The 14155-nt window shown below is 37.5% G+C and overlaps 1 protein-coding gene across 3 annotated transcripts in view; it reads right to left on the minus strand.

Moving 5' to 3' along the window:
- SLF2 (SMC5/6 complex localization factor 2) overlaps positions 1–14155 on the minus strand; it is a 404246-nt gene that overhangs the window by 94703 nt on the left and 295388 nt on the right. For all 3 annotated transcript variants that reach the window (XM_086922683.1, XM_086922686.1, XM_086922685.1), the window contains one exon: positions 3871–4002. In XM_086922683.1, the coding sequence (XP_086778809.1) occupies positions 3871–4002 (132 nt within the window). The remainder of the gene's footprint in view (positions 1–3870; positions 4003–14155) is intronic.

Raw genomic sequence — 14155 nt, forward strand, 5'->3', positions numbered from 1 at the left:
AACTGAAAAAGGACAAAGTCACCGGTGGAGAGTCCTTTATTTAGCTGTCGACATCAACGCCCCCTGAGAGCAACTGCCTGCTTAAGAATTGTCCCACCTTAACATTCCCCAACCCCAACAACTCAAACATCCTCGAGACCCAACATGATCCCCCCTCCCTCACAACAAAATAAAATAATCTCAACATAATAACCTAAAGAATAGAGTAAAAGTTACAATCAAGATCTAAAAGTCATTGCAGGTACATAGATTGTAAGAAAATGAATACAAAAAGAGAATAAACATACCTTGAGGCATCTCACTTTAGACAAGATAACGGATAATGAAATACGTACAGAACATAATTCTTTAGTTTGATTGGCAAGGACTTAGCTTGCACTGGTCCGTCATACAGCCTTGGTTACACTTTGACTCAGGCACATACTCATCATTTAACACCTTGGCTGCTAGAGGTTTTCCCCCCCGGTGCTGAACTCTGAGAGTTCCCATTGTTCATGACGAGCTCAGCTCGTCATCAGCACAGCTCAACCGTGCCTCATGATGCGCTGAGCTCGTCATGAGCATCGAAGGGGTTAAGCTTCTCTGTACCTGACCAAACTTGGAATCTGAAACAATCACTAACATGCTTTTATTCCAAATTTTTACACCCTCCAATACCACCATATGGTCTTTAACATCCTTTACCTTAAGCGGTGCAGAGAATTGTGAAGAACTCTTCATCACACAAAGGGGGATTTTTTTTATTCTCATACAGTCTCTGACCTTAACTGGAAAATCTGCGCACGTTTGACTTGCAGTACTATCTTTTCCTTGAACCATGCTTCACACATCCATTTCTTGCTCAACTTTGGCAACATCCAACACCTTCCTACCTATTCATCCATTCTTTATTCAACCTCAAACTTGCCACCCTTCCTTTTAACAGTGAAAACAGTGAAGCATAGTTTTGATAGCCCATAACATGTTTCGAATAGCGCTCTTCAATTGTAATCAAATTACCAGTGCCAACTGATCCATAATGGTGCAATTGAACCTTTCCACCAAACCATTACCACAGGGGTGATACAGAGAAGTTGATATATTTAACTCCTGCAAATGCCAAAAACTGACATCTCTCTTGGCACCAACTGGGTTCCATTATCGGTCACCAATAGCTACGGATAATCCTCCCTCACACGTCCTGTAAAAATTATTTAACCACAGGAGAATTCACACTGTCAATTAACCTTATATCTGGCCACTTGGATATACGTCTCACCAGAGCTAAAACATACTTAGGTCTATCACGTGATGCACCAAATGACCAAAAATCTCAAACACCAATTTGCTCCACGGTACACTGGGACATTCAACAGGGACACCACGAACAGTTACCTGCGTAACACAGTGTCCAATATCCTTCTCAACTCCTGGCCACCAAAAATCTTCCCTGAGTCTCAGCTTCATGGCACGGATTTCAACATAACCCTCTTAGGCAAGACTCAACACCTTATTCAATAAACTAAAAGGAACCACAAGATGTTCACATATACGCAACAATCCACCCACAACTGATAACTCTCCCAAAACTGTCCAAAAGAGAATACTATATTGAATATCCTTAGTTGATGGCCACTGTCTAGTTAAATGTTTCATTACATTACTGTATCATTCTTAACAGCTTCTCTCCACTCATCCTCCAACAACACATTATTCAGCATGGTATCCATTGAACACACAAACTCCACCTCATCTCCAAAATGATCTGTTTCATAACTCTGATCTACTAAAGGTAATCTTGATAGGAAATCTGCAGCAAACTTTTGTACATCCCCAACATACTGCAATCTGTTCTGAACTCCTGCCATCGCTATTGCCACTAGGCAAAATGTAGTGTATCTTTACCCCCACATGCATTCAAAATAAATCTTCCAATTGTTTATGGTCTGTACACAATACAAATTAATTACCCTACACATATTTCCTGAACTCAATGGAAAAAATATGTTCCGCACCCCTCAAAGCTCAAGACACAAACACCACAATCTCCTCACTACCACTGTTCCTTTTCTGCATTAAGAAAGCCACAACCTGTGGTTGCTGGCATCAGTAGTAATGATGCATAAATCAGAAGTGTTGAAAGGCTTAAGGGGACCGGCAGAAACAATCTCCCATTTAAAGGAACTAAATGCTTCTTCATACACACTCCAATTATACTTTAACTACTTCTTCAGTAAACAAAGTTTTGTTTTAGCAAATTTGCCCACAAACTTGGCATAATATTCAATGAGACCTAAAAATAACCTCACCTTGTCTATATCTTTGGGGGCAGGTGTATCTTCAATTGCTTTTTAAGTCATGACCCCAAGTTCAATTAATTCAGTAGATTTGCGACTGTATAAATGATACTAGCAGTGTTGACTAAATGTACACTTATCCTTTTGGAGCGTTAACTCTCATTTCTTGATGCTATCCCCACAAACGCATCTTTCTTATCATGTTCGCCCTCATTCTTGCCATAGATGAGAAGGTAATCAAGGAAATATCATACGCCAAGCATTCACTTGAACAAAATTCCCATCAATCATTGAAAAACAGATGACACAGATGCAAGTCCAAATAGCATGCACACATACCGATCTGCTCCATCAGGCATCACAAACTATGTAAGCGGCCTAGAATCCTTGCTCAATACCACCCAATGGTAAGCTGCAGACAAATCCAGGGATGTAAAGAATACTGCCCCTTGAAATGTGATTAAAATTTCATTGATGTTGGGCAGAGTTTGGCAATCTACCAAAATGTTGGAGTTTAAATCACATAGATCTACACAGAACTTCAAGGAGTTGTCTGCTTTGCATACCAAAACTACTGAAGATAATCATTCAGAACCCTCCATGTTCAATTATCTGGGAGCACACAATTTGTTCAGTTCAGCTTTCAATTCCTTTATCAATACAAGTGGTACCGTGTATTCCTTATATACAACAAGTCACACATTCGCCTTCAAAATAATTGTATGTTGGAAACCTCTTAAATTCCCAATTAATCTGAAAATATGTCAGTATACAAACTAACCTGAATGCACTCGCTCAAATGACTAACACAAGTACAAACATTGCTGAACAGTTTCTGCCTAGATGCAACCTAATCAGGCTGGTTCGGATCGAATACTATGTTGAAATAACCAGAATATTTACCCTGTTTGACACAACCTTCAAATACCCAATTCAGCCTCAAACAATCCAAAAACTTCCACCCCATAACCAAAAGTCTATGCTCGACTCCTGGGGCTGAATACTAGGAGCTTACTAAACTCATCCTCACCTATCAAGGTTATTGGGACCCTGAATCTGCCATCACCCTCGCTACCACCTCATTGATGGAGATCACAATAAGGTGGCTTTCTTTTCTTACACTTCACCATAGATGTCGCCTCCACAACTTCCTCTACAACATCACCCTCAGACAAACTCAAAACAAAGTCGCCATCAACATTGTCATCAAGCATTTTCAGCCATTGAGCCAAACCTTTCTGATACAAAATTGACTTGCATAATAAGTGCCCCTTCTTTCCATACTTCAAAAAAGACACGTTTATGGCCAACCAACTCCTGCTATTGCCCATATATACTGTGCTTCCACAGCAAAAACAAAATATAATCCGCACAGTCTTATCATGATCCATAGGGTCACGATATTGTGATTTGTCACCATGTACTTTATCACATTGCTTTTCGTACTGTTTCTAAATGAGTCTGGATTCCTGAGCATCCACATTCTTATTCATTTCCTTCACACAAAATTCAGAATGCTCTACACTTCTAGCTAGCGTAAGTGTGGTTTCTTAATCTGGATCATTAGAATCAGAACACTTTATAAATAATGTACCTCTTGCTCAGTCTTTGCATACACAAACTGCTCAGGAAAATCATTTTGGTGCTTGGCTATTTCTTCTGCCAACATTTTCTTTGTCAAAGTAGAAGGCTTCATCTGAATGATATACCGACACAGAAGTGACATCTGGAAAGAGAAACATACAAGAAAGCCAACCATTTAGTTTGGATTCCTCAAGAAACATTTATGCACTAGAAAATGTCATTCTGGATGCTTGTTGCTAGATGGCTTATGGTACAATGCTGGATCAGGTAGTTGCTTTTGAGTAATGCATACACTGAATAACAATGCCAAAAATAGGGACATCCTCATCTTGCCACCATGTTGTTCATAGTCTTGGTCTGGAAGCTAAGGGCCCAATTTAAAGTTTGGCAGACAGGGTACTCAGTTGCAAACGCCTGCCAACCCCTGGGTTTGCCTATTTCATTTAGAGACAGGCAGATGTTTAAATATTCAGTCAAAAGAGTCTCCGTTGGCTCTGTAGACTAAATACTTCATCCGGCAGCCTGGCAGAGGAGGGACTATCATAGAAAGGACATTACATCCATCATACTTCAGGTGGAACGTGTAAGGTATCTTACTCTTGTCCACCGTGACAGTTACACAGCAATTACTTGGAGAACAGTGCGTGTGTGTGTGTGTGTGTGTGTGTGTGTGTGGGGGGGGGGGGGGGGGGCATGTCTGCAGTTTTTTGTTTTTCAAAAAGAAACTTACACTTTGGGAGCTTAGTTTGGGGAGGGGGTAATCAATAGTTTGGTGCATGTACTCTAAAACTGACGGGAGCGGTACACCAAATCTTTAGGACATTGAAAGAAACTGCAGTGATGGTGCTATCTTTCAATGTAGCTATGACCACAGGGTAGCGGTCATCTCAATTTGGCAGGCTGAGTAGCATCAGGATGGTGGAGGTAAAGTCTGCCATCATCTGGATGGACACTACTCTGTCTGACAATCTGGGGCCCTATGTTTCGTGTGGCCAGCAGCACTTTTACAAACATTCTCTAACACCAAATGAGGAAATTGTAGAAACACCTGACCTCATGGATGTTTATTAAGAATTGGCTGTGCTGAAGCAAACAGTCAAACTCAAGTCCTTTTCAGGCTGCTTATTTTTATCACACATTTTGCTTTAGATGTGAAACCAGTTTAGTAAGTCAAAGAGGTCTATGGGAAAGGTTACATTGGTGTAACAATGGGTACACAGGTGAACAAAGCTACAAGATTTGGAATATTTTCTGGAGTTATACTGACGATCTAAGAGCGTCTTATAGAAGCCTATGTTGTCAATTATACCAATGTACAATGCATGCATGATATTCTTTCATGTCACTGATATAACATTTTGACTCATCTGTGCGCATCTTAGTTCCCTCTAGCACTTTGAGAATACACTTATTTGATAAGGGAAGGCTGCCCCACTTACACTTTAAAGCGCATTTTCTCCACCACACACAAAGAACCACAACACTAGACTTTCACCACAGAATTCTTGGAGCCTTGCCAGGTAAAGGGAAGAACTTTTCAGATCCAGATGAGGGAGAGGAACAAGGTGTAACCCCCTCCAACACACACAAAGGATGGGACCAAGTATAAATATTGTAACTTCAGAACACCCCTCAGTACCATCCTGCACCGGTGGTAGATTTCAGAAGAACTGCCTGGCCATCAGACAACTTCCCTGCTGCTTTTAAGGACAGCCTTGCAACTTGAAGGAAACATGGGGCATTTCCTTGAACCCAGGGCCACCAGCAGTGATTCCAAGTGCTAACTGGCTGGCCTCCTGTGTGAACTACAAAGGCATAAACTGCTGAAGCCTTGAACCCTGCGCACCTGACCTCTGCTGGAGTAAGTCCTAACCACCCAGGTGGCGTCCCTGGTCTTAGACCCTTGAAAGTGGTGTGAGGGTGGTACTGCTCCTGCCTAACTCTAAAACTTGGGACTGAAATAATTTTTCTCAAAAAAGTACTGGAGAACAGACAGAAGACTGGGACCTACCTATCTGCCTGCCGATCAAGGTGCATCACCTGATGACATGACTTCGCAGTAGCTCCTGCAATGTGCCCTGCAGACGCAACTACCTTTCAGTAGTCCTCTAAGCAATGCTATTTAGCTTCATGGAGCCCTCTTTGGTTACATCTTGCAACTTCATCACGCTAGAGATTCCACTTCCAAAAAGGTTGTTTCAGTCCGAAGCTAAAATCTTCACCAGGGTCGGGAACGATGACCTTCTCAGCCTGGAAATCCAGCATTTCCTGCCATTGTCGACTTTTTCACCAAGACTTTGTTCAGTGGCTCCTATGACGATGACTTCTCAGCCACAGCTTGTTGCCTTGGCCCAATGAACTCTGCCATCTCCTGGACTTTTTCTTCAAACTATTTTAAGTCTGAAGGTAAGCCAAGACTGGGCCCAATCCACCCCTTGAATAAGACCTGATCTCCACAGTGGTCAGCCTTAACATTTGACTTTGCCCCGTTCTCGCACAACCACATACCCAAACGATGACGCTTTAATATTTTAGGCACTAGTTTTCACTAAAGGCTTAAAACATGTATAACTATGGTTCTACTAACTGTATTTAATTTGTTCTGGTGTCATTTTATTTATTGACTTTTTCTCTATTATTCAAAATTTGTTTGGGATTTTTCTTGTGGTGTGTTTCCACTTTATTACTGTGTGTGTGCTCCATAAATACCTTCCATAGTGCCCCTATGTTAAGGCTGACTGCTTTTGTACCAAGCTACCTGAGAGTGAAATACGGGTTGATTTAGTGACATTTGTAGTTGTCCCTGTCAAAGATTGTGCTTATTGATGAAGTAAGGTTTAAAACCCTCTCAACCAATAAACAAATTAGTGTCACAAATTAAAGTGTAGCTCACTTTTATAGTGGAATTAGCTTCAGCTTTATTTCTAGCATCTTACTGGGCCCTATGAAACAATGCTCAAATGTATGTACTATACATCTCACTATGGTCTTTCTGATTACCTCTATACCTAGTGCTTGTATTGAGTGTGCCACAGGTAATTGTACTGTTTTTTCATGCCGAAGTATTTTGTATAGTGTACATTACAGATCTCCTTACATCTAATGTGTGCAATGACCTTTCTGCTGAATTGTTGGAATTTTGGAAGAAGTCTGGTAGTGCAACTGTTTAGCTAATGTGAAAAGGCAAGTCTACCTTTGGAAAACATTTTGTGTGTTCTCGTAATTACTAGATTCTTGTAGACATTTAAGTACTGCTCTTTGACTGTGGGTGTATGTAACTTGCTTGCTCTAAGTAATACTACAGCTATAAGGAACTCTATCTGTCTTAAATGGTAAATACTTAAGTGTATCTTCATATATTGGTTCAAAGAGTAGTTTTGTCATTCTTGCTAGAACTAGATTGAAATTCCATTGTTGTACTGGAACAGTCCAAGAAAAGTATTTAACTTATTTGCTCCCTCCAGTATTCTTTCAATGAGTATGATTTCAAACTTATTTACTGTAACTTCCTCCAACATAGGCTGCAACGGACGCTAGGTGAACCATTAAGAAGGCAAAAGATATGTTGCACTTCACCAGGGGTATGGGCTACCTAACAGGTATTCGATCAAAATATTGAGTAAAGAATATCATGGTGCAGAAATATCGAGTTTTTAATATTGTGATCCACAAATATTGTGATGCACGAATATTAATTTCCTATGGTAAGAAATATTGATGTAATAAATATCGATATGAATATAGTTTACAAAAATATCATTAACAATATTTTTTAATTATCTTGATGTATTTTAGTATATATTTAAATTGGCTAAGTTATAAATTGTAAAATTATTGTTAATGTTTTTTTAATATAGTTTGTCAATTTTTTGTTTTTAAATCGAATTTAATTCCTTATTGTAATTTTCAGTGTTGTTGCGGGTTGTGAGGTTTATAAGGGTACAGCATAGGAAGTAAATCAATTTGAATTATTAATTGTTAATTAATTGATCATTATGTAACTTGTGAAATTAATTTATTTTTAAGTTATGTTTTAGGTGTGGGTTGCTAGGTTTGTAGGGGTAGAGGGTGGTAAGTAAATAAATTATAATTAATTATTTAGTTGATAATTCTATAAATTGCGCAATTTATTTTGTAAGTTATGTTTTAGGTGTGGGTTGTGGGGTTTCTAGGGGTACAGGGTGGGAAGTAAATGAATTACAATTATTAACTCATTTTAATAATTAGTTATGTAATTGATAATTATGTAAATTGTGAAAGATATTTTTTTAATTATATTTACGGTGAGGGTTGTTGGGTTTGTAGTCTTAGAGGATGGGAAGTTAATCATAAATAAGTGTTATTTATTATTAATTGGTAAATAATTATATTATAATTTTTAATATATATTTTTATGTGGGTTGTGTTTGTTTTGGGTTACAGGGTGGGACATTAAGAATGTATTTATTGTTAATTACTTTATTATGAATTTGTTAATTGATAATTATGTCAATTGTGAAATTATCATATTAAGTTATATTTCAGGTGTGTGCTTACTTTGTAGAGGAACAGTATGGGAAGTTGGTTAAGAAATCAAAATGAAACAAAATATGAATTCATTTACTAGAAATAGTTTTTTCATGATTTAATATGTTAATTGTGTTATACTTTGTTTATTTCCTTTACATTTTAATTGCTGGCTGCTATGTTTGTGGGAAAATACTGTGGTATTTTAGTTCTATTAATAACCTTTGTTTCTACTGATAATTATTACAAATGGTATTTATGTATTATGTTGCAGACTGGAGTGGGAATAGTACATTTGAAACCTTTGGAGTCCAATGCTTTCCCAAATGCTGCGCACACTGGAGAGGTTGTAGTACATTTTAACCCTCTGGTGCCCAACGCTTTCCCTACTGTTGCACATGATGTAGTGGGAATAGTATATTTATTATTATTATTAGAGTTTAGTAGTTTTTTGGAGTATTATTTAAATAGTTATTGTGCGTTTTTGTATTTATTTTTATATACAAGTTGCTGAAATTTATTAACACGTTTTTAGTAAAACTTTATCCATTATTTACTCTATATGTATAAAATGTTGTTTTTTTTAAGTTGCAGTTTGTTACATTATTTTGTGTGTGTATATATATTGGTATCAGGGTAATCAGCTGGGATAACGAAGGGGCCAGCCACCAATAAAAGCAACCCAAATGAAAAAACGAGCACTTACTGCGCCTTTATTTCACATCAAGCAGCCACTGCACAAGAAGTACACACAAGCAGCCTTTGAAAAAGAGGTTTTCCCTTGAAACGCGTCAGGCTCACAAATTGGAACATTGCTGCAGGCTGAATTTTAATCCTGGATGGGAGGTGAACCGAGTGTGCTCCTCTAAGCTCGTGGGCAATTGGTATGATATATTATATATATATATACATATATATATATATATATATATATATATACATATACATATATACATATATTATATATATATATATATATATATATATACCTCCAACCGGTCACTGTGCAAACAACGCCTCATGCACATTACCCAGTACGCAGACAACGATAAATACGTCCGAAGCCAGTCTTCAGGTTATATTTTTGATTTGATTTTTCAAGCATAAAGTGCAGGGGTGCAAAAAACGCCGAACAGACGCGTTTCGGCCGTGAACGCCCTTGCTCACTGTCAGCGGGAGAATGGACTAGTTCACATATAAATAGCACAAAGCAATTTAAAAAAAGCGCGCCCAATGTTAATTAGATTCATCAACATAATCGAAGGACTTAGGCCAACACTCAGTTTGGCCTAACAACATCCGTAGAGGCCATGTTGAAATGGTCAGAGTCTTCCCAAGTGCAACATTGCGAACATGGGTTGTATGCAAGTACAAATACTATTTACAATAAACTTGATTCAAACTTTGTGTTACTTATGATACAAATGATCCATAGATTCTGTCAAACCACATTGTAAAGTGCAAATGCATGTAGTAAACTTATACATTCAGTGCAAATTTCGCCTTTATAAATAAAGTGCAAAAGTGCTGCGTTATACATTCTGTGCAAATACGCTGTATGAAAGTGCTTAGATAATATCTGTGCAAATACGCAATAATAATAAGCATGGTCATAATGGATCTAAGACAAAATGCATTCCTCACTTGAAAAGAAATGCACTTGACAAATTATTCATAATTGCATGTATCCATACCAATATTCTTGGGATACATCCCTAATACTCATAGTGTATATCATGGCCTTCTAAACAGGGCTTGTGCGCATACCATACAAATCAGAGAATCACCAAATTGATCTATTGTGCGCATATATTTACGAATGTATATGTCCATTAGCCCTAATGAACATAAACAGAAATAATAGTGAAGGAGTGAATAAGTGTCTATGACCAAAGGTATAAGACAACTAGGGTTGTTGGGAAATGAACAAATAAAAAAAAGAAATCTTCCTTTGATTACCAATCGTTACATTAAAACCTTAGTCTTAAGATGTTACATCACATCTTGATTTGCTACAGTGTATGTCAAAGTGGATTAGACATTTGTTAATCTTAAAGAAACATAGCCGCTGCCACCGGCCCATGTTTATTTGGTATACTATAAGAGCTGGAAATATATGGAAGGTACCAGGGATCCTGCATAAAATGACTGTTGTGCTCTCATAAAATGAATTGAGTGATGCCCTTTGGTTCAGAAATGTAGGGGGACATATTAAAGAAAATTACTCAGATCCTCCCCCATGTTCAGATCTCCCGGGGTTTTACTGTTCAATCGAACAATGTAAAGTGACTAACTGCCTTAGCTGCTTCTCGTAATCGCCACCCTTCTTGGAAGTTCTTACGGCATCAATCATAAAATATTTGAGATGGGTCAAATTCCTATTGTGATGTTGGTCGAAGTGCCGAGCTACAGGGTAACTCTGGTCGCAGTTCACTATGGCCCTAAGGTGCTGAAGGATGCGTTGGTGCACCGGAAGTTTTGTGCTTCCAACGTATCGCAAATTGCAAGTGCAAGTAAGTACATATACTGCTAGTTCTGTTTTGCAAGTATAGTGGGCCTTGATAGTGATGGGTTTGGAGTCAAAGGGAGTCAGGTAGGATCTGGTATTGATGCCAAATTTGCAAGCACGGCATGAAATACACCGGAAAAAACCCTTACGGGGTGACAACCAGTCATCATTTTTAGGTGTCTCCGGAGAACTTGAAACTAATTCGTTCCGCATACTGAATGCCCTCCTATAGGTCACTATGGGCTTGCTTGGCAAAATGTCTTTAAGTACAGGATCAGTTAGGATAACGGGCCAATGACCTCTGAACAAATTGGAAATTTGGCGCGCTTGGCGGCTGTATCCTGTGATCAGTCTCATGGCATTGCTGCTCTCATTTGGATTAGTTGTTTGGGAATCTGGGGTGGGGGCTTCCAATAGACTGTGCCGATCTAAATTATTGGCTCTAGCCATTGCTTTGTTTAAGGCACTAGTCTTATAGCCCCTAGCTTCTAACCGTTTTTTTGCTTCGTTTTGGTGATGATCCCGAAGTTCCACCGTGCTACAAGTCCTATGAATTCTAAGGAATTCCCCATAGGGGATTGATCTGATGGTGTGTTCGGGTGAAAGCTTCGTGCGTGCAGGATAGTGTTACCTGCCGTGCTCTTTCTAACACGTTTTTAGTAAAACTTTATCCATTATTTGCTCTATATGTATAAAATGTTTTTTTAAGTTGCAGTTTGTTACATTATTTTGTGTGTGTGTATATATATATATATATATATATATATATATATACACACACACACTGAAAAAAACATAGGTTTCAGGCTTTATATAGTTAGGAATTGGCATTTAAAAAACCTTTGAAATCTGTGCTGAATACGCTTGGGATGATTTACTTGAATTTCTTCAAGAGGCAAATTTGCATATAAAAAATATTGAATACAAAACACATGGAGAATTGTGCTCTTTGGATCCAGTTAATGTATTCAGGTGTTTCAATCATAGATTTGAAGCTATGATGTCTTTTATCTGCAATAAAAAAACTCCTCTTGGAGAAGTTGTGGATTTCTTTTGGAGAAAGGCGTATCAAGCAAGAGGTGCTCCTCATATACATATGCGGATATGGATCATGGATGCCCCCAAATTTGGAACAGATTCGGATAAAACTGTTTTGTCTTTTATTGAAGAATATGTCACATGTGATATACTCAAAAGCACAGGGGAGCAACTTAAGAGAACAAGTTTTACGATTCCAAAGCCATTGTTGTGGAAAACACTGTTGATGAAAGTAAAAGTCTAAGAATAAGTTTTATACCAAATGTCGGTTTGGTTTTCCACATCCTGTAATATCCAAAGGAAGAGTAAACAGTTTTATGTCAGCTATGCGATATATCATCACATGAAAGGCTCCAAAAAATACCTACAATTTGAGAAGAAGTGAAGAGTCAAAATACATAAATGATTACAATTCGGTTATTTTGTCCATGTGGAATGCTAACAGATATTCTGTACGTTGCGGACAATTCTATTGCTGTTGCTCGATATGTAACGTCGTACATTACAAAATCAGAAAAGACGGAATTGAAAAAAATGTGGGAAGAGATTTCTCACGAGAAGAGTCTAAGTAATAAATTATACAGTTTCAGTTTGAAGATGTTGTCTCATCGAGAAATCTGAGCGTATGAATGTTCAGATCGGTTATCATCTGCAAGTCTATACTCAAAATCTAGAAGAATTATTTGGGAGAGTCTAGGTCTTTCTGCAAATCGAAATCGGGTACTTCAATCTGTTCAAGAAATCGAATATTTAGCAGAAAAAGATCCAGAAAAAAAAAACAATAGAGAAAATATTATAAAAATATTGTAAGAAATATAAAATTGAAGAAAAAATATAGAATTTCAATTTTATTAAAATCTTTTTTTTTAATTTGTTAAAAATATGTAATGTAATTAAAAAAATCTAAAAATAATTAGTTTAAAAAAATGTAGTAAATCAGTATAAAATGAGTGATGTCATCAGTGATGTCACTGACCATGTCATGAATGATGTAATATGTGACATCATCAGCAGAGGATTGCGGGCGCGCAAGTTATAGTTATTACAACTAACTATAACAGAGGAATTTCAATGGTTTTGTACGAGTGAAATGTCCAGCTAACTAAAACACCCCTAAAACCTATGGTTTTTTCAGTGAATTTCTAAGGTTTTTTAAATGCTAATCCCTAACTATAACATGTCTGAAAGCTATGTTTTTTTCAGTGAATATATTTTATATATATATATATATATATATATATATATATATATATATATATATATATATATATATATAAAATATTTTTGTACTTACCATTATATGTATAGAAAAACTATTTTTGTGATCAGAATTTTTGACACAATATGTTTGTATCACAATATTTATGTTTTTTTTATGCCAGAGAACCATCTTTGTTCCCTCTGACAAACAAGAAAGTTCATGTTTCTTCTTGCATCATATTAGACATCTTTGCCACTATACAGTGAAGCTCTTCTTCGTGGATGGCCTAAGCAAATCTGTAATAATGCTCAGTGTTTTAGCTGGTAGCTTTAGATTACCAAATGCACATATCACCGGAACAGGCATTCTAATGCTATTCTCCTGGGATGGGTAAAAACCTTCCATCTTTACGTTCAGTGTTTTCTTTATGTATTGAATTCTTGAGTAAAGACCCTGTGGTTTCTGCATGGTGTGCGATTAACTTGACTGGTGCTGCCACCTTGGGTCACTAGAAAAAGTCATGTTGGATGCTCTGAACTTATCCAGTGCGATGGGAATCAATGATACTGGATGGGAACTGTAAGCAAACATCTTGTAAGTTTATGAACGGTACATTCTCTAGGTATTGCTGATGATACTGCTTCGATGTGAAGGAATGACATTTTGCATTTTCTGCTGTTGTGAATAGACATATCAGTAGTGTTCCCCACTGCTGGAAAAAAATCATTTTTTCTAGTTCTCATACGTAGGAAATGTTTTTTTGCTGAGTTTGTCAGTGTTTTCTAAACCTGGGATGTAAAATGCTAAAACCGGAATGTTTCTCATCATTGTCTATCTAAAGATGTACTGCTAGAGGGAGTAGGATACTGTCACCCAATATTTCTTCAGGTAAAACATGGCATTCTATTGGAATCTGCACTCGCATACCTTGAATTTGGCTCTGAAACCTTCAGTACCATAAAAAGGTTTTTAGCTCCAAGTAGTGCTAGGTTTCCTTTCTGGTAATCACAAACCTTTTATTTTGAGCTAGCCCATGTGTCT

The sequence above is a fragment of the Lissotriton vulgaris genome, chromosome 5, assembly GCF_964263255.1.
Source record: "Lissotriton vulgaris chromosome 5, aLisVul1.2, whole genome shotgun sequence".
Lineage (NCBI taxonomy): Eukaryota > Metazoa > Chordata > Amphibia > Caudata > Salamandridae > Lissotriton > Lissotriton vulgaris.